Source organism: Podarcis liolepis (genome assembly GCF_965112155.1).
Source record: "Podarcis liolepis genome assembly, chromosome: 7".
Lineage (NCBI taxonomy): Eukaryota > Metazoa > Chordata > Lepidosauria > Squamata > Lacertidae > Podarcis > Podarcis liolepis.
The window spans coordinates 29,309,970-29,329,297 of NC_139561.1; the positions used below are offsets into that span (position 1 = coordinate 29,309,970).

Sequence of the window (19,328 nt, forward strand, 5' to 3'; positions counted from 1 at the left end):
TCAGGTGACGTTTGCAAGGCCTGGGTCGGTTCATATGGAGAGCATGGACCAGTAGTAGCCTGGTTTTTTTTCGGGGGGGGGGGCGGCGGGTAGAATCCTATACTATTTTGGTCTGGTCCAAGAAGGCTTCTTTTAGGTCCTTGTCCATCCATGATACCCACCTCAGGGAACCAGCTGCCAAAGGACAGGAAGCTAGGAGAGGATGTTCTCTTCATTCATTCAGCGGGCCGTTATGGGAAACAGGATTCGAACCCTCGTCTCACGGGCCTCCTTTCCCCCTCCCCACGTGGTCCCGCACAACACCCCTGTGAGGGAGGCCAGGCTGAGAGGCAGTGGCTGGCCCCAGGTGAGCTTCATGACTCAGCGGGGATTCGAACCTTGGTCTCTCCCAGGTCCTGGTCCGGCACTCCAACCAGGGCACCACCCCTGGCACCACGCAGCAGCACCCCCAGACTTCCTTTTTCAGCCCTCCTTTCTGTTCCCCTCCAGGAGATGGACAAGATGGAGCAGCTGGAAAGCCGGCTCCACTCCTACAGCCACTTCGGCCTCCCCAAGTTCCCCCAGCAGCTCCGCTTCGATCAGGATTCCTGGGAAGAGGAGGAAGAGGATGACGATGCTACCCTGTGCCTGGAGGACAGCTGGCAGGAGATCATTGAGGGCACAGAGGTGAGGTGGGAGCAGGGCCCCTTTGCCGTCCAGCTGGCGCTTCGGAATTCCAGTTCTGAAAGCCACCCTGAAGGGAGAGAGCTGCTCTTGGGCTCGGGTCAAGCTTGCGGGTTTCCCCTTGGGGGTATGTGGTTGGCCATGGTGAGAGCAGAATAATAATAATAATAATAATAATAATAATAATAATAATAATAATAATAATAATAAATTTATACCCCTTCCCCAGCCACTCTGGGCGGCTTCCCAAAAAATATTAAAATACTGTAATGGATCAAACATTAAAAGCTTCCCTAAACAGGGCTGCCTTCAGATGTCTTCTAAAAGTCTGGTAGTTGTTGTTCTCTTTGACCTCTGGTGGGAGGGTGTTCCACAGGGCGGGCGCCACTACCAAGAAGGCCCTCTGCCTGGTTCCCTGTAACTTGGCTTCTCGCAGTGAGGGAACCGCCAGAAGGCCCTCAGAGATGGACCTCAGTTTCCTGGCAGAACGATGAGGGTGGAGACGCTCCTTCAGGTATACTGGACCGAGGCCGTTTAGGGCTTTCAAGGTCAGCACCAACACTTTGAATTGTGCTGGGCTAGATGAGCCATTGACCTGATCCAGCAGACAACTCTTCTTACACTTTTACGGAGAAGGCTGGCTGCTGTGATCTTGACCTAGCTGGGCTCAATTCTCCAATAAAGCTTTAACCTGAACCCCCTACCCCAGTGAAGGTATCCGGCAGCTGATTTAAGACTTTTTAATTAAAAAAAAGTTAATTAACTTTGTGGAAATCTGCATCCCTGGATGAGGGGCAGGCTGATGCTAATTTAGATGGCTTTGATTTATTCAAAGGGATTGGACAGATTCAGGGTAAGTTCTGCCAGTGGAACCTCCACTTTTAGGAATAGTATACCAGTATGCTGGGGTCAACCAACAGGGCAGGGGTTTGCTTTCAATAATAATAATAATTTTATTATTCATACCGCACCATATCTAAAAACATAATGGCATATCTAAAAACATAATAAAAACATCAAGCATTGAAAACCTCCTGATACAGGGCTGCCTTCAGATGTTTTCTAAATGTCAGGTAGTTATGTCTTTGACATCTGGTGGAAGGGCGTTCCACAGGGCGGGTGCCACTACTGAGAAGGTAACTTCGCTTGTCATAGTGAGGGAACCACCAGAAGGCCCTCGGCACTGGACCTCAGTGTCTGGGCTGGACGATATACAGAATTACAGGGCCGAGGCCCTTTAGGGCTTTAAAGGTCAGTGCCAACACTTTGAATTGTGCTCGGAAACATACTGGGAGCCCTGCTTGTGGGCTCCCCAGAAGCTTCGAGCCTGCCAATTCGCTGCGCTACTGACTCTTTGGAGGAAGCAGGGCTGTCGGCTGATGGGCGGTCCCTTTGAGCCTCACTTGGCCTTGGTTTTCCTTTGGTGTCAGGTGATTGACAGGTGGCTGGTGCCCCACCCACTCATCAGAGTGGTCCTCTGGGGGTGGGGAAACCCAGGATGTGGCTGGCTGGATCTAGTTCCCCACCCCTGGGGGGAATGGATTCAGAAGGGGGCTTGTCATATTCTTAGGAAAGTAATGGTAAAAATAAGAAGCCCCTAACCTTGCCTCTGGCTCTTAACCCTCCTAGGTTTTGACACGCCGGCAATGCCACCAGCAGGAAGCTATCTGGGAACTACTGCACACAGAAGCCTCCTACATCAGGAAGCTGAAGGTCATCACAGATGTAAGTGTCTTAGATGAAGGGATGTGTTTAATAATAATAATAATAATAATAATAAGTTTATTTATCATTTATACCCTGCCTGTCTGCTGGGTTTGAGGACACAGAAGTCTTGAAGCATATTCATTAATTCATAAAAAATATTTAAATACTGCTCTTCATACACATACACACACACCCACACACCCACACCCCAGTGTGGTTTATGAAAAAATACAGGTAGCCCCCTGTCTAAGCATGTTCAATATGTGTGCGACCGTGTACAACCACATCGTGCCGAACCCGGAAGTGACCCGGAAATAAAGATGCCACTAAAACGTCACTAAAAGGGCAGAATGGGGTGGGGGGTGGGGATGGGGCAGATCAGGGTGTTTGCAGGCTTTTTCAGTGAGTTTCAATTATACACCATGTGTGCGGTGTCTCAGAACGTAACCCCTGCATATAACCATACAATGCAAACTATATATAAAAAAGTTTAAACCAGAAATGGTTTATGGAACAATGTGCTCTCAATTGCCTGCATAGATGCCTGATGGAATAGAAAAGTTTTCAGCAGGTGTTGAAAGACAAGGTGCCTGCTGAAACTCTAGTGGCAGGGAGTTCCACAGAACAGGGTTAATGACACTGAAGACTCTATTCCTTGTTTTTGTCAAATGAGCCACACCTGCTCGGAGAACAACCAGCAATGCTCCTGCAGAGGATCTTGGTGCCCCAGCTGAGATATAAGGGTTCAGGCAGTCCCTGGGGTACCCTGGGGCTAAAGCTGTTCAGGGCTTTGTCAGTTAATACAAGGACCTTGAACCAGGCTGCATAGTAGACAGGCAGGCAGGGCTGGTGCTTTAACTAAGGCGTCACATGTTCTCAGCCAGATGCCCCCATCAGCAATCTGGCCACTGCATTCTGCACCAGCTGGAGCTTTCAAACCAAGACCAAGACCAGCCCCACAGGGAGTGCATTGCAGTAATCCAGCCTTGAGGTTCCCAGTGCATGAAATACAGTGGTCATTCTGTCCCTGCCCAGGAAGCAACCCTTTCCCTTCGCTTAAAGCAGTGTCAGATCCAAACCCCTGGATCATGACCAACATCGCCTTTGTTTGCTGGCTCTCTAACCAAATGGCGACCCCCACAACCGAGCCCCATTGCAATAGCTCATTTCTCTCTCCTCCTCAGCTGTTCCTGTGTTGCCTGTTGAACTTGCAAGAATCGGGGCTGCTTTGTGAGGTAAGCTAGCATCCTCTCCCTTTGAACACGGCTGTTGCCCCAGAAATGTCAGATGTCACCCTCCAGGGCCAAACCTCACTTTCCTGTGCCAGCAAGGGTCTGCCTCCTGCGAAACGCCGTCTCTGAAGCACCCTCCCCTCTGCCCTGCTGGTCTCTTATCTGCTCTGAGGAAGTGGCCCATTTTCTCTCCCCCTCCCACCCCCATTTCTGACAAGAAACCGTCTTGCGATCTTTCACTGTTTGGAGAAATACCTTAACCACACGACGCTCTGGTAGGCTTGTGGCACACAGAAGCTATTTAAAGAGATGAAAGAGATATACCGAAGGCAACTCTTGCATCATGCAAATGCTTCTCTTGGGTCCCAGAGGTGCGTTGATCAGGTTTTCCCAACGAAAACCCACTCAACCTCTTTGATCGAGAAGGAATGCTGGATAAATGTAGTTGCATCGGGCTGCAGAGCAGAGCTGGGGAAAGGAAGACGGCTCCATCCTTTCGGTGCCTTTAGGATTCCCCTATCCTGGAAGTCACGGGATGCGGGTGGCGCTGTGGGTTAAACCACAGAGCCTAGGACTTGCCGATCAGAAGGTTGGCGGTTTGAATCCCCGCGACGGGGGGAGCTCCCGTTGCTGGGTCCCTGCTCCTGCCAACCTAGCAGTATGAAAGCACGTCAAAGTGCAAGTAGATAAATAGGTACCGCTCCGGCGGGAAGGTAAATGGTGTTTCCGTGCGCTGCTCTGGTTTGCCAGAAGCGGCTTAGTCATGCTGGCCACATGACCCGGAAGTATTTCGTTTAAGAACTGTCGCCTGAGTTTTCAACAGTTGGGATGACTTTGATTGATTGCATTTCTTTCAGGCCTTCTTTCCTCTAAGGCAGGCATAGGGAAACTTGGCCCTCCAGATGTTTTGGAACTACAATTCCCATCATCCCTGACCACGGGTCCTGCTAGCTAGCTAACTGGTCCTGTTAGCTAGGGATCATGGGAGTTGTAGTCCCAAAACATCTGGAGGGCCGAGTTTGCCTATGCCTGCTCTAAGGAGTTCAAAGTGGCACACATGGTTCCACCCCCTTCCTCATTTATTCCCCACAACAACCCTGTGAGGTAGGTTAGGCTGATAGTCACTTACAGGCCTCAGGTCACCCAGTGCGGTTTGGGACTGAGCAAGGTGGGGGAATTTCAACCCTGGTCTCTCCTGGGTCCTGCTCTAACCGCCACACCACACTGCCACCTCTTGTGTTGTGGAATAACAGAATCATATAATTGTTGAGTTGGAGGGGTACCCAGTGGTCATCTAGTCCAACCCCCTCCCTGCAATTTAGGAAACTCACCTAAAGCATCCATGACAGATGGCCATCCAACCTTTGCTTCAAAACCTCCAAGGAAGGAGAGCCCTCCCGAGGGGACCATTGCACTGCCAAACAGCCCTTACCGTCTGAAAGCTGAAATAATCTGGTGAAGTGGAATGGAAGGAGATTTGGGACAGATGAGAGGCACTGTAGACTTTCACGCCCTTTGCAGTCTCTTTGTGGGGCACCACGTGTTGGGAGCTGCTGGAGTGGGTGGCTTTGAAAGGGGATCGGCCAAATTCGTGGTGGAGCCTGGGGGCTGGGTGCATGTGTCCATCTCTCGATGGCTCCTGCCACAGTGCCTGTGTGGCACCTCTGTTCAGAGAGAGCACTGTGCACTGAATGACAGTAGCAAGCGAGAGTCTGACCCAGGGGGGCTCTTCTTGGAAGGTGACTCCAGTGCAGGGCTGGATTTAGGTCTGATGAGGCCCTAAGCTACTGAAGGGAATGGGGCCCTCTAAAGGTCCAGCTGTCCTTTGTCAGAAACAATTTGTCGCTGTTTTTTGTGTTGAATATATGCTATATGGTAATTCAGGGACCTAATAGGTATCTAAAGCCATTTGCACAAGTTGCCATGCAACCAGTCCATGCAGAATGTAGGAACCCTATATATAGAAATGAGCAAACCAGTGATATTTTAGGGAGCAGCCTAGGAGGCGGGGTCCATTACTTACATCATAGGAGCCTACACAACACAAAACACTGTTGCTGTATGCAGGTTTTATTTTATTTGTTTTTTATCTTATATTTTGGAATTTTTTCCCCTTTAGATTTTTTTTGGGGCCCCCCCAAGAAAGTGGGGCCCTAAGCTATAGCTTGTTTAGCTTAAACGTAAATCTGGCACTGCTGAGAGTGTATGAAGGGTCACAGAGTCTGCTTTCCCCCAATCTGCAGGTGGAAGCTGAGCGTCTTTTCAGCAACATCCAGGAAATCATCCAGCTGCACCGTGCTCTTTGGAGAAGTGTCATGGCTCCTGTTTTGGACAAGGCCAGGACCAGCCGGGCTCTGCTAGACCCCACGGACTTCTTCAAGGGCTTCAAGATGGTAGGTGTGCATGCAGTGAGTGTGCCTACATGCGGGTGCAGCCAGGAGAGGATGGTGCTTTGTTCCTGAAAATGAGCAACAGCTGGAGACCATTCCAGTGTCCCAGAACTGCAGCAGCAGAGGAGCATGAAAGGCCTCCTACCCCAGCTTTGAAGCATGTTCTGTTTTATTATACTGACATGTTGTAATGAAGGTTGAAATCTGGCTGTTGAAGGTGCCACAAGTGAGGCAAGTCGCCTGGCAGGGGGCACTGGGTGGCCAAGAAAGAGGGCCAGGAAATCTGGTGTCAGCTTGGTTTTGATCCAATAGTTGGACCCAAACCAGAGTGAGCAGCTTTTCCGGGACCAAACGCAACCCAGCAGACTCCTCGTAAAAGGTGGTCTTTGCTGAGCTGGTAGCTGCAGTACCATCTCTGGCCATCAACAGGGGTGGTGCTGGAGAGCAGAATGGAAAAGGGAGTCTAGCTCCCAGAATATGCGCTTTGGGACCACTGCGCAGGGCCAGTTGGGTTGCTCAGGTGGCCCTTGCTCTCCTCCGCTGCTCCTGCCTCCCTGCACCCGTGTCTTTAGTCTGATGCTTTTCTCTTGCAGTTTGGCTCCCACTTCAAGCCTTACATCCGCTACTGCATGGAGGAGGAAGGCTGCATGGAGTACATGAGGAACTTGTTGCGGGACAACGAACTCTTTCGCATCTACGTCACGGTAAGGAGACTGTGACCATCCTACAAATCCCACACCTGCCTCTGTCCTCAAAGTTGAGTCCTACATTCAGAAAAGCTGCAGGCATCCATCACCAGCAAGTCAAATGCTGGCTAGGCAGAGGTGCCAATGCCCAATGCTCACCTCTCCTAGCCATGTGGGGTTGTTTAAGCTCCACACTTTAGGAATGCCATGTGGTTAGCTCAGTTGGTTGGAGCATGGGGCTGATAGCGCCAAGGTTGTGGGTTTGATCCCCGTACGGGCCAGCTGTATCTTCCTGCACTGCGGGCAGTTGGACAAAATGACCTTGGTGGTCCCTGCCAATGATACAATTCTATAATTAATCCTCTCTGATTATTGCTTGGCTAAAAGAGGGAAACAATCTTAAAAGCAGTTTCAAAATGGCTCTGGAGGTTCTGGGGAAGCGGTGGGTTGGTGATGTCAGAGGTACTAGCCAATAGGTGCCTTTGCTTTTCCATGATTGGTCCAAACCAGGCAGACAGTCTGCAGAGTGGACTGTTACTGCTTTTACAGAGTTTTGTCTGGAGGCCGAGACAGAACTATTGAAAACACCAAGAATTGGCCATTCTTTAGAATATGAGTGTGTTTCACCTAGGGCTCCTTTTGGAAACTGTCCATTCCTGGGCTGGTTGTGGCTTGCAGCATGGGCACCTTTCCAGGGCTGGCTTGTGTTCCTGATGGGAGCTAAGCCCCTGGCTAGTAGTGATAGACTGGCTAGTGGCCTGTTTCTTGGCTCCAGGAACTGATGCTTCCCTTCTTCCACTTGCAGTGGGCCGAGAAACACAAACAGTGTAACCGGCTCAAGCTGAGTGACATGCTAGTGAAGCCTCACCAACGCCTCACCAAATACCCTCTGCTGCTGAAGTCGGTGCTTAAGAAGACGGAAGACCCCCACACCCGAGAGGCCATCATCACCATGGTAAAGTGTTGCCAGTGCGCCCTGGTACACCTGCTAGCGTAGGTGATGGTGTGTTGGGAGACACAAGGAATTCAGCAAACGTTTGCACCCAAATCCATCTCAGGAAGGGCTGGGACTCCATTGGGATGGGGGAGAAACACAGTTCAGTTTGCATTTGAAGGCGAACCTACCTAAGTGTGGTGTAGTGGTTAAGAGCGGTAGTCTCGTAATCTGGGGAACCGGGTTCGCGTCTCCGCTCCTCCACATGCAGCTGCTGGGTGACCTTGGGCCAGTCACATTTCTTTGAAGTCTCTTAGCCCCACTCACCTCACAGAGTGTTTGTTGTGGGGGAGGAAGGGAAAGGAGAATGTTAGCCGCTTTGAGACTCCTTAAAGGGAGTGAAAGGCGGGATATCAAATCCAAACTCTTCTTCTTCTTCTTCTAACGCTGACAAAGTCTAGTCACGATGGAACCTCCATCACCAAGAGCAGTCTACCTCTAAGGATTTGATTCGAGGGGAAGACTGCAGCAGGAGAGGGCTGTTGCATTCACACCCTGGTTCTGGGGGATCCTGGAGACATCTGGCCTGGGCCAGCCTCCCCAAACCGTGTGACTTCCAGATGTTGCTGGACATCCAGCACCCTCCATCAGTGCCAAACCACTGGCTGGTGGGAGTTGTAGATCAGCACAGCTGGAAGGCACCCAGTTTGGGGAAGCCAAGTGCCGCCCTTGCCTTATTGCTGCCTCCCCCTGGGTATAACCTCTGGCGGGCTTCCCTCCTCCCAGATCAACTCGGTGGAGCGCTTCATCAACCACATCAACTCGCGCATGCGCCAGAGGCAGGAGCAGCAGCGCCTGGCCAGCATCTTAAGCCGCATTGATGCCTACGAGGTGGTGGAAGGAAGCACGGATGAAGTGGACAAGGTGGGTGGCGAGGCTGTGGCTGCAACGTGGGGGAGAAGGGTGGGCAAAGGGTGCCCGAGATGGCAGCCTGGGCTGGGTGGCTGGAGAGAGTGTCTCAGGCGCCTGAACTCTCTTGGCTTTAACCCCCTTTCTTCAGATCCTGAAGGAGTTCTTGCGCCTGGACCTGACAGCCCCCATCCCAGGGACCTCCGCCGAGGAAACCCGGCAGCTTCTGCTGGAGGGAAGCCTTAAAATGAAAGAAGGCAAAGACAGCAAGGTAAGCCTTGATGGGCAGGGTAAATGTTCTTCTTCTTTCTTTTACTATTGCAACTCAGACTAGGGGATCTCATGTGATTCAGCCCGGAATTTCTACCCCCAAAGCCAGAGGCTGAGACGCTGCCTTTGCATGCAGAAAGCTAGGCAGAAAGGTCTTTTCCCTGACATGCTAGCTTTCCATGTGCAGAGAGGGTGGAGAGGATTTTTTTTGGGGGGGGGGGTGTTATGTTTCACTTGCAGACTAATGTGGTGCACATCATCCCTTGTCCTCTCTAGAAAGGGTCCCCATTCCTGCCCCCTTCTCTCTCCCCCGCCCCTGCATCAAGCTCCATGCAGGATGCTCTGATCGTTTGGGATCTTTTTCTTCTCCAGATGGATGTTTACTGCTTTCTCTTCACGGACCTCTTCCTCATCACCAAACCAGTGAAGAAGGCCGAACGCACAAAGGTCATCCGCCAGCCATTGCTGGTTGACAAGCTGGTGTGCCGTGCGCTCAAGGATCCTGGTGAGGGGTGTTTGTGAGTTGGGTCATTTTTCACAGACAACTGGTATATGTCTGCACTGTAGGACTGACCCCTCGAGCTGTGCCACAGCCACGGCCTCAATCCTGATGCCCCCCACAACTGCTTTTTGTAAACAAAGCACTCATCCACTTGTTGTTATTTGTACACTGTGTTAAACCCACATAAAAACACATAATATATAATAAAAATAAAAAACTACCCCCTCCCCAATACATTTTAAAAGGGCATTGGATGTCAATCAGCTAAAGGCCTGGTTAAAGAGGAATGTTTTTGCCCGGCACCTAAAGGTGTATAATGAAGGCACCAGCCTGAACCTCTCTGCAGAGACCATTCCACAAATGGGAGTTTAGTGTGGATTTTTGTGGTGCGTTCTCCCTATCCATGCTATGTTCTCCCTATCCAGCCGACAGCCCACAGTTTCTCGACAGTAAACTCAGATATTCCCAATCCGGGGAAAATCTGTGTGCATAAATTGCCCTGTGATAAGGGCTGTGTGATCCTGGCCCTGCAGAATGTCAAAACCTGCTCCAAAGGAATCCAGATTTTGCTTCTGCAGTCGATGAAGATAAATCATAGAAAGGGAGGAGGGGATGGAATTCAAGCCTGATCTTGGGCGGCTGAACATCAGAAGAGCCTGCTGGATCAGGCCAATGGCCCATCTAGTCCAGCATCCTGTTCTCGCAGTGGCCAAACAGATGCCTGTGGGAAACCAGCAAGCAGGATTCAAGCGCAGGAGCCGTCTCTTCTCTCCTGCGGTTTCCAGCAACTGGTATTCAGAAGCATTGCTTCCTGCAACTTTGTTGGCCCGCCGCAGCCATCGTGGCTATTAGCCTTCTTCATGAATTTGTCAACTCCTCTTTCAAAGCCGTCAACGTCGTTGGCCACCACAGCCTCCTGCAGCAGTGAGTCCCACAGGTTAACTATGCACTGCAGGAAAAATGTACTTCCGTTTGCCTGTCCTGAGCCTCCTAACATTCGGCTTCATTGGATATCCATGAGTTCTAGTGTTAGGAGAGAGGAACTGTGGAGAGTTACGCATTGCCTCTCCTGCAGTGGGCGGCCGCCGACATGGGTGGCTTCAGAATGGATTTGGACAAATTCGTGGAGGATAAAGCTATATCAGTGACTACCAGCCAGGATGGCCATGCGCTGCCTCCATGGTCAGAGGCAGCAACGCTTCTGAACACCAGTTGCTGGAAACCACAGGAGGGGACAGTCCTCCCTTGGGTCCTCGTTTGTGGGCTCCCCACTGGGCCACCTGCTGCCGTGAGACCAGGATGCTGGACTAGGTGGGCCACTGGCCTGATCCTGTAGGCTCTTCGACCTTTCCTGAATCTTCCACCATTCAGCTTCCTGAAGCCGAGCTTGTGCCGGCGGCATCTTTCCCTCCCCAGGAGTAACCACTAACCTAACACCAGACTCCCTCTCCCTTGTCTTCCTCATCAGGTTCCTTCCTGCTGATCTACCTGAACGAGTTCCGGAGCGCGGTGGGAGCCTACACCTTCCAGACCAGTGGGCAGTCTCTGTGCCGGAGCTGGATTGAGGCTGTCTGCAATGCCCAGGTGGGTGGTGTGGGAGCCAAGAGGATTTCCCCCGAAAGGTGGAGGTTGTGGGTGCTCTGTTGCCTCTGCCGACTTTGCTGGACTACAGCTCCCATCATCCTCGACCACCCTGGGTGGGTCCGATGGGAATGAGTCCAGCAATACTTGGAGGGCTGCACGTTCCCCATTCCTACCCAAGGAGGATCTCCTCCTCTCCTTCATTTGAGGTTTTCTAAGAGAGATGACCACCTGCCAGGGATTCTTGAGCAGTGCTTACTGCATTGCAGTGGGATGGATTGGATGAGCCTTGGGACCCCTTCGAACTCTACCATACTGTGATTCTATGAATAGATTTCTTTTGCTGCAGTTTATCCTCCCCACCCTCTTTCCCAACTGGGGAAGATAAATTCTTCGACTGGGAGGATATCTAGTCAAGCAACACTCCTGCCCTTTGCCTCCAGGAACTGGCATTGAGACTCCCACTGCCTGTAGACTTGGTTCAGCTGATATTTATTTTATCTTTTTGTTTTCATTTTTACTCATTTATTCTACTTGTTTCACAAAATGCATTTAAAGAGATGCCAGCCCCTGATGACAGTGCCCTGTGCCACTTTTTTAATAGTCCCTCATCCTTTTGATAATTTCCCCCCTCCAGTCATCTAGAACTCTGGGGGTCTCACTCGAGAACTTCTCCCCTTTGCTTGTCCGCTTTTGGGTGCGGATCTGTCTCCACCAAGGGCACTTGCTGGCTCTTTTTTTTTTACATTTTTTTTTTTTACGATTACAATCCACTCTTGATAAATTCCCTTATACCCCAGCTACAGTGATTGATTTCAGTTGGTATTAACACATTTAGTGATTTCTAAATTCGCAAGTGAAGTTCTCCTTTCTTCTTCCTGTGTGAGGTTTTAATTTTCATCAATTGTTCCCTTCATTTCTTTATAAATTTTATAATTATTCCTGGTCTCCTTAGTGCCGCCTTACCCATGCTTTGTTCAACAAACCACAAATTGTCTCACTGAGGAGCAAAGAAGCCATGGCCTATACTATAGCACCAACTTGAATAAAAACTGCATATGCTGATTCATATGCCTAGATGCATCTTGAGCAAATTGAGACGGCGAGTGCTTGGTGCGAAATGTGCTGTAACAACACCCCTCCGCTGTAGTCTCTGCTGGGTCTTTCTACTTATCCCATCCCTCCTGTACCTTCTTGCAGAACAAGTTGCAGCACCTCCGTCTGCAGGAGCACCAGCGCAGCCAGCAGCAGCTGCAAAGCCTTGAGGAAGAAGAGGAGGAGGAGGAAGAAGAAGAGGAAGAAGAAGAAGAGGATGGGGAGAGTGGCACCTCGGGGGCCAGCTCCCCCACCCTCCTCCGCAAGAGCACCAACAGCTTGGACTCACAGCAGTGGTATGCTTGGGGCGGGGAGACAGCCAGGAGCAGAGGGGGCTTTCCAGGGGCCACATGCCAGTGCCGAGTGTGGCCGGAAGGAAAAGTGATGCTTACTGTGTAAAGAAGGCCATTTTCCAGCCATGCACTAACCAGAGGCTTCACCTCTACACCCACCCACACCACAGTTTAGATCTGCCTGGATAGCTCAGCTGGTTAGAGCATGGTGCTGATAATGCCAAGGTTGCAGGTTCGATCCCCGTATGGGACAGCTGCATATTCCTGCATTGCAGGGGGATCGGACGGGATGATCCTCAGGGTCCCTTTCATTGAGGTGTGTGAAGGAGGGTCCCTGAGAGCTGTGGCCTGGGGAGCAGGGATATTCTTTTGGGAGAATTCTGAGTGCCAGATACAGAGGGCCGCATGTGGCCCCTGAGCCACAGGCTCTGTTATTGACATAATGCAGTGGTTTTCAAGCAGTATGCCGTGGCACCCTGGGGTGCCTTGAATGATGGGTCAGGGGTGCCACGGGCAATGCTGGCCTCTGTCCCTCTTTCCTTCCTCCAATGCCCTCTCGCATCTCTGTCTCCCAAAGGCTTGCACAACTATTTGTTTGTTGCAGCAGCCCTGGCTGCAAGCTCCCCAGGTGAATGGTGCCTCTGGGGCTGGCTTCCCAGGCCCCTGTTGGGCAGTGTCAGGAGGCACCTCCTCTTTAGCTCAGAGAGCAGGGGTGGCAGCAGCGGCTGCCCAGAGGACTCCCAAGGAGTGGGGAGAGGAGAGGAGGGTGAGGGAACACTCCACAAGGGAGGGCTGAGGGGCTGCCAGCTCTGCAGGCAAGGGGCTCTGGGCTTCTGAGCCCCGCAGGGGTGCTGCAGAGTGCAGGAGAACTGAACGCTACAAAATCCATGATAAGAACTGTGTCAAAAATATGGTTTTTTTAATATATAAAAAATAACTCTACTTACTCACCTCTGAAGGAGGGTCCATCTTATCCCCTCACACTTCTCCCCATACCTGGTGAATAGCTGAAGTGCACTTTCGGTCTCTTAATTCAGAAATGAAGGAGCCAGCCTTACCTGTCAGAAGTTTTGGAAACATTCCGATTACAAAATATCCTCATTCATTCACCACAAACCTCCAATAGGGGTAGCAAGAACCTCACATTCTCCCTCAGTCCCCAAAATGCCTGGTGGAGTAGAAGTAGTCCAGGAATTAGATTTATGGAAGCATATGTCCTCCAAGGGACGCGGGTGGCGCTGTGGGTTAAACCACATAGGACTTGCCAATCAAGAAGGTTGGCGGTTTGAATCCCTACAACGTGGTGAGCTCCTGTTGCTCAGTCTCAGCTCCTGCCAACCTAGCAGTTCAAAAGCACATCAAAGTGCAAGTAGATAAATAGGTACTGCTCTGACGGGAAGGTAAACGGCATTTCCGTGTGCTGCTCTGGTTCGCCAGAAGCAGCTTAGTCATGCTGGCCACCTGACCCGGAAGCTGTACGCCGGCTCCCTCGGCCAATAAAGTGAGATGAGTGCCGCAACCCCAGAGTCGGTCACGACTGGACCTAATGGTCAGGGGTCCCTGTACCTTTACCTATGACCTCCAAGGAAAAGGGTGGTCCATTGCGAAGGTGTTATCATAGGAAGGCCTCGTTCTTCCTAACATTTAGTCAAAGTCTCCTCTCTTGAAATTGAGCCTAAATGGATCTGAAAAGCTAATTGGCAACCGGCACCTTCCTGATGTCTCCCTGCCTCTTCTTTGCAGCCTCTCTGACGGCTCCACCGAGACCATCTCTGTGGTGGTGGTAGATGCCAGTGAGGGCCTCCCTTCCCCCGACTTCGAGGTGGGTCCCTTCAGCTCCCAGTCCGATGAAGCATCCATCAGCACCACAGCTTCCTCCACAACACCCACCATGGAACTGAGTGAGGCCCTCCCTGCCAGCACCGCCAACCACTGCCTCAAACCGGAGTCCGGATCTTGCCGCTCGGCCTCCATCGACAGCGCCTATGGCACCCTGTCGCCCACCTCCTTCCAGGAATTTGCAGACCAACAGCAGCGGCAGCAGCAGCGGCAACAGCAGGAGGAGACTGGGGGGTCTACAGAGCAGGAGGACGGCGCCCCCACCCCCTCTCAACGGACCGGCTCCCCGAAACTGCGGCGGCAGGTGCCAGTCCAGCTGCTGCCTGCCAAGACCAAGGTGCTCAAGTCCAAATCAGAGGCAAACCTCTTGCAGATGCTGCCAGCCTCCCTGCAGCTGGCCCAGAGCAAGAGCCTCTCTGAACTCTGCCCGGCCATGTTCCTGCTGGGCTCCCCGCGGACTAACGGGCCCCATGGCCACAGACAGGGCAAAGCAGGGCGGGTGGCCGGTGGGGGCGGCAGCAGCAGCAGCAACAGCAGCACCTCGGAGCTGTCTGAGGCCGAGGAGGGTTCACCAGCCGGGCTCTGCGTTTCCCCAGAGTTGCCCGCCACCTCTGCGGGGCTGCAAGCGCCTTGCTGGCTGGGCAGAGAGTGCCGGGGAGAGGAGCTGCCCACCGCCCGTCGGACTCTGTCGGACCCACAGGCGAGCCAGCACCGCAAGCTGACGCTGGCGCAGCTCTACCGGATCCGAACCACGCTGCTGCTCAACTCCACGCTCACTGCCTCGTGAGTGCTGCTGGGGAGACTGGGCTGGGCTGGGGGAATTATAGGTTACTGTAGTTAAACTACGGAACTCCCTTCCACAGGAGGCAGGGGTGGCCACCAATTTGGATGGCTTTAAAAGAGGATTGAATAAATTCGTGGAGGGGAAGGATAGTGATGGCTGCTAGACATGAGGGCTGTGCTCTCATACACTCCAACATTTACCAGCAGAAAGTTGGGACATGTGTCAGCTGGCTTGCTCAGGAGCATGACACCAAACGAGGCGCATGTCAGCTGCCCACCTCCCCTACCTGGTAACTGCTCTCTTCCCTCCTCACTCACTTCTTCCTCCCATGCTGCACCTCACACTGCCATAAAGGTGGCGGCAACTTTGGTGGAGGCAGAGAGGGACTGGCAAGAGCGTTGCACGAGTCCGTCGCCTCCGCTCCACTGCGGAAATGCCTTTCCCACGCACAAGGGTTCCACTTCCTCCCGTGTTTGGAGCGGGGAGATGGGACATTCCTGAATGAAAGCAGAAGCCAGGGTTTCTTCTGCAATTCCATGAATTTCCCGGGAAAACAGGCACACTTGACGGTTATGTGCTCTTCCTCCGGGGTCAGAGGCAGTGATGCTTCTGAATACCAGTTGCTGGAAGCTGCAGGAGGGGAGAATGTTGCTCTTGTGCTCAGGTCCTACTTAAGGGTTTCCCAATAAAGGCATCTGGTTGGCCCCTATGAGAACAGGATGCTGGACTGAATGGGCCTGATCCAGCAAGGCTCCTCTTATGTAGAGGCTTCAGCTCTCTTCCTGATCCTCTCACCCACTTTGTTCCGCTACCTCCACCTTCACACGCTCCTTTTGCAAGAACTTGCCATATTTTTCGCTTTATAAGATGCACCCGACCATAAGACGCACCTAGTTTTTAGAGGAGGAAAACAAGGAAAAAAATATTCTGAATCAAATGTTGTTGAAGAGGCTTTGCGTGGCTATCCCTGAAGCCAAACAGCAAGAGGGATTGCTGCGCAGCAATCCCTCTTGCTGTTCTGGCTTCAGGGATAGCTGTGCACCCTGCATTCACTCCAAGAGAGGCGCACACATTTCCCCTTACAGTGGTACCTCTGGTTACGTACTTGATTTGTTCCAGAGGTCTGTTCTTAACCTGAAACTGTTCTTAACCCAAAGCACCACTTTAGCTAATGGGGCCTCCCACTGCCGCTGCGCTGCCACCACGCGATTTCTGTTCTCAACCTGAAGGAAAGTTCTTAACCCGAGGTACTATTTCTGGGTTAGCAGAGTGTGTAACCTGAAGCGTATGTAACCTGAAGCATATGTAACCCGAGGTACCACTGTACTTTTTAGGAGGGGAAAAGTGCGTCTTATAGAGCGAAAAATGTGGTAGCTAGCAGTAGAAACAGGGCTTGTTTTTCTAGTTGGAGCTCACCGGAGTTCAGCTCCAGCACCTCCCAGGCCATTGCCGTTCTAAGAGAAGAAGGGAGAAGTTCGTGGAGAGCTCCAGCATCTCTTTCCCCCCTAGAAAAATCGAACCATCTAAATAACCTGTTTTGTCTGATGGTCTGCTTGCTGCAGGGAAGTATGAAGACATCAGAGAAGCGCAAACCACAAGCGGGAGATGCCATGCCCGGCGCCGGGAGTTCCACATCATCCTTAAGTTATGCAGCGTCACCAGCCTTCGGCACCGGATCCCCTTGCCCGCTCCTTGGGTGGTGGTGGTGCCCTGCTGACCCGGCAGGACACAGGCACGAGGGCGAGGGGCACCATCCTGCAAGCAGAGTCCGTGCCGCACGGGACGAGGCAGCTGCGTGCATCGATGTGTGTGTGTCCGGGGTCCATGCATATGTGGCAACTGTTGGGTTTGAGTGCGCGAGAGGCAGCCTGGCGGTGGAGACGAGAGACAGCCACACCTGCTGACGGCTCTTGGCGGATGCACGGACCTCCCAGGACCACATTTCCTGCTTCCTTGCCCTCTCCTGCTTCACCCACATTCTGGGTGGGGGGGAGTAAGAGGCAGACGGAGTGTACTCCCTTTGACAAGGACCTTTGGGGTGGGGCAGTGGGGAGGGGTCTTTCCCAAACAATGCACTTAGGACTGTTATCTCGTACCATGCCCAGACGCCTGGGCATTAACACTATTGTGGGATGCTTCCAACCTAATGCCCTCCCTCTGTCCCACTAATTAACAGTTCTTCCTGTGCAAAACTCCTTGAAAGAGCAAGAGTTTATGCCTGCTGTGCTGGTACAGCCCTGCTGTTAGACGGCGGGGGGTATTGTCCCATTGCCCGTGCTGAAATAAGATTCGACTGCTAGCAGCCAACTGACTTTGTCTGGCCCTGGGGGTCAGATGGATCTCTGTCTCTCGCTTTGCTTCTGCCCCCTGTGGGCGCCCTTCCTTGCCTCTTGGTCTGGACATGTGCAGAATGGCCAGATCAAGGAAGCAAACCCAGATGGCGAAGCTGGCTGGTCTTCCACTCTGTCTCCCTTTCCGTACTGTGGAGACCTCTGCAGCGAGGCCACGATCCCAGGTGCAGTTGTAGGGTGTGGGGAGGGGGTGCATTCTGTGTGGATCTGTCCTAATGAGAAGGTCCTCCTGCCTTGACAACATGGCTTGTCTGATGAGTGAAATGGCGTGCATGGCTGCTATCTTCTGCAAGGGCGCCCAGGATGCTTTTCCTGGTGAGGGCACGTAAATGGTTGACGTTGCTCTCTGGTTGCGCCCAGGAAAGCCATCCACCAAGGGGGTCCTGCCAACCTGCTGGCGATAGCCCACATGGGTTCCAAGGCCCCATGTCCTGTGTATGCAGCAACATTTGCCCAGGCTTTGCACCCGAGTGTCCTGATTCCACGGGGGGGGGGGGGGCGCTGCCCAGCAGGGGAACAAAGAGGGAAGCAGAATGTCGGGAAGGAGCAGAGAAGTGGGAGGTCTGGGGGACGTGCTGGGAAATCCAGGTTCTGGAGTAAGGGGGGGAAGTTGCTGGGGGAGGGCGAAGTGATGAGGAATGGCAGTGCAAAGTGGGCAGCTGAACGGGTGGAGAGGCCGAGCGGCCTATATAAACAGACGGCAGAGCCAGACGCAGGCCAGGAAGTTGGGAATACGAGAGACTGGGGATGGAGCAGAAGATTCGGGGCCTGCACTGCTTGCCATTCTCAAAAGAGGCTGTGCTGTCTTTGCGGGGATGTTGGCTTAAGGACTGGAGATGTAGGAGACCCCTGGGGAAATGATGAGGGCAGCAGACTGGGGTCCCACCACCCCTGCACTTTGCAACCTTCTCTCTTTTATTGGGAAACATGGAGGTGAAAGGACCCCTTCTCCCCCCCCCAAGTGGATCCCCGCTGTGCTGAGCTCTCTTCCTTTGCCCTGGTGGCAAATTGGGGCACCTGCCCCGTCCTTCCCTTCCCTTCCTTTCACCTCCCTCTGGCAATAATAAGCTTGCAGGCCTCCCAGTTTGATGGGGACCCTGCTTGCTTTGCTCTCTACGGGGAAAACCCAAAGCACAGAGTGTCGTTCTCCTTTTCTGGGATCAGGGGGTGGGGGTCTGTCGAGAGCTTCCTGCCCTTTATGCCCGTAATAAGTTGGCATTGGGCGCTACACTGTGTAGAGCAGAAACTGCGAAGGGGAACTGAGGGAGACCCTCTTCCCCGCCCCAGTCCATTTCCTTGTGCATGATTTAGCCGGCTGGTGTATTTTTTTTCCTGTGTGTGTGTTTTCAAGTTGCCTATTTATTAAGCTTGACTATTTCCCTAGCACCCACCTCAACCCCCCCCCAGGCGAGGCCAGTTCCTTTGATACCACTTTATGTATTGACGGTCATGAGCCCACCCCTCCGCCCTTGTCCTTCCTGATATCGGGCAGATGTGTTGGTTTCGGCCATCCCTCTAATGCTAATATCCCTTGCTCAGTGCCGTCAGTGTCACAGATAAACCATTAAACATAACCCAGATCTCTGACTTGGTGTTTTTCTGTTTTATGGGTGTGTGTGTGTGTGTGTGTGTGTGTGTGTGTGTGCAATGGAAGGTGGGGGTGGAGGAGAGAAATCTTCTGTGTGGAGTTATTATTGGTACTATTATTTATTAAATTTATATTCCGCCCTTCATTGAAGAGCTGTTTGGCGGTGGGACGGACTCCCTGCTTGGGAAGGTTTTTCAGTAGAGGTTGGATGGCCACCTGTCATCGATGCTTTAATTGAGATTCCTGCATTGCAGGGGGTTGGACTAGATGGCCTTTGGGGTTCCCAACCCTATGTTTGGAACTTCATGTGGCAGTTTACAACATGGAGCACATACTAAAAAAAAGGCAATAACTTCAAACAAAGGCCTATTTGAAAAAGAACATTTTTGCCCTGCGCCTAAAGATACGTAAGGAAGGTGCCAGGCAGGCCTCCCTGGGGAGCGTATTCCACAAATAGGGAGTCACTGCAGAAAAGGCCCTGCTGTTGTGTTGCTACTCTGTCCT

The 19,328-nt window shown here is 52.3% G+C and overlaps 1 protein-coding gene across 10 annotated transcripts in view; it reads left to right on the forward strand.

Annotated features, from left to right (window-relative positions):
- The window catches only part of PLEKHG5 (pleckstrin homology and RhoGEF domain containing G5), a gene marked incomplete at its 3' end in the record, with an annotated part of 100,343 nt that extends 81,520 nt beyond the window's left edge, over positions 1 to 18,823 (forward strand). For 7 of the 10 annotated variants that reach the window (XM_083512893.1, XM_083512890.1, XM_083512895.1 and 4 more), the window contains 13 exons: positions 490 to 666; positions 2,293 to 2,388; positions 3,555 to 3,605; positions 5,846 to 5,995; positions 6,586 to 6,696; positions 7,484 to 7,633; positions 8,399 to 8,536; positions 8,673 to 8,792; positions 9,164 to 9,296; positions 10,762 to 10,877; positions 12,075 to 12,265; positions 14,006 to 14,884; positions 16,448 to 18,823. In XM_083512893.1, the coding sequence (XP_083369019.1) occupies positions 490 to 666; positions 2,293 to 2,388; positions 3,555 to 3,605; positions 5,846 to 5,995; positions 6,586 to 6,696; positions 7,484 to 7,633; positions 8,399 to 8,536; positions 8,673 to 8,792; positions 9,164 to 9,296; positions 10,762 to 10,877; positions 12,075 to 12,265; positions 14,006 to 14,884; positions 16,448 to 16,457 (2,322 nt within the window). Of the gene's footprint in view, positions 1 to 489; positions 667 to 2,292; positions 2,389 to 3,554; positions 3,606 to 5,845; positions 5,996 to 6,585; positions 6,697 to 7,483; positions 7,634 to 8,398; positions 8,537 to 8,672; positions 8,793 to 9,163; positions 9,297 to 10,761; positions 10,878 to 12,074; positions 12,266 to 14,005; positions 14,889 to 16,447 lie in introns of those variants that run through there. The other 3 variants (XM_083512894.1, XM_083512892.1, XM_083512896.1) reach the window with 1 other exon arrangement.
- Positions 18,824 to 19,328: the final 505 nt, after the last annotated feature.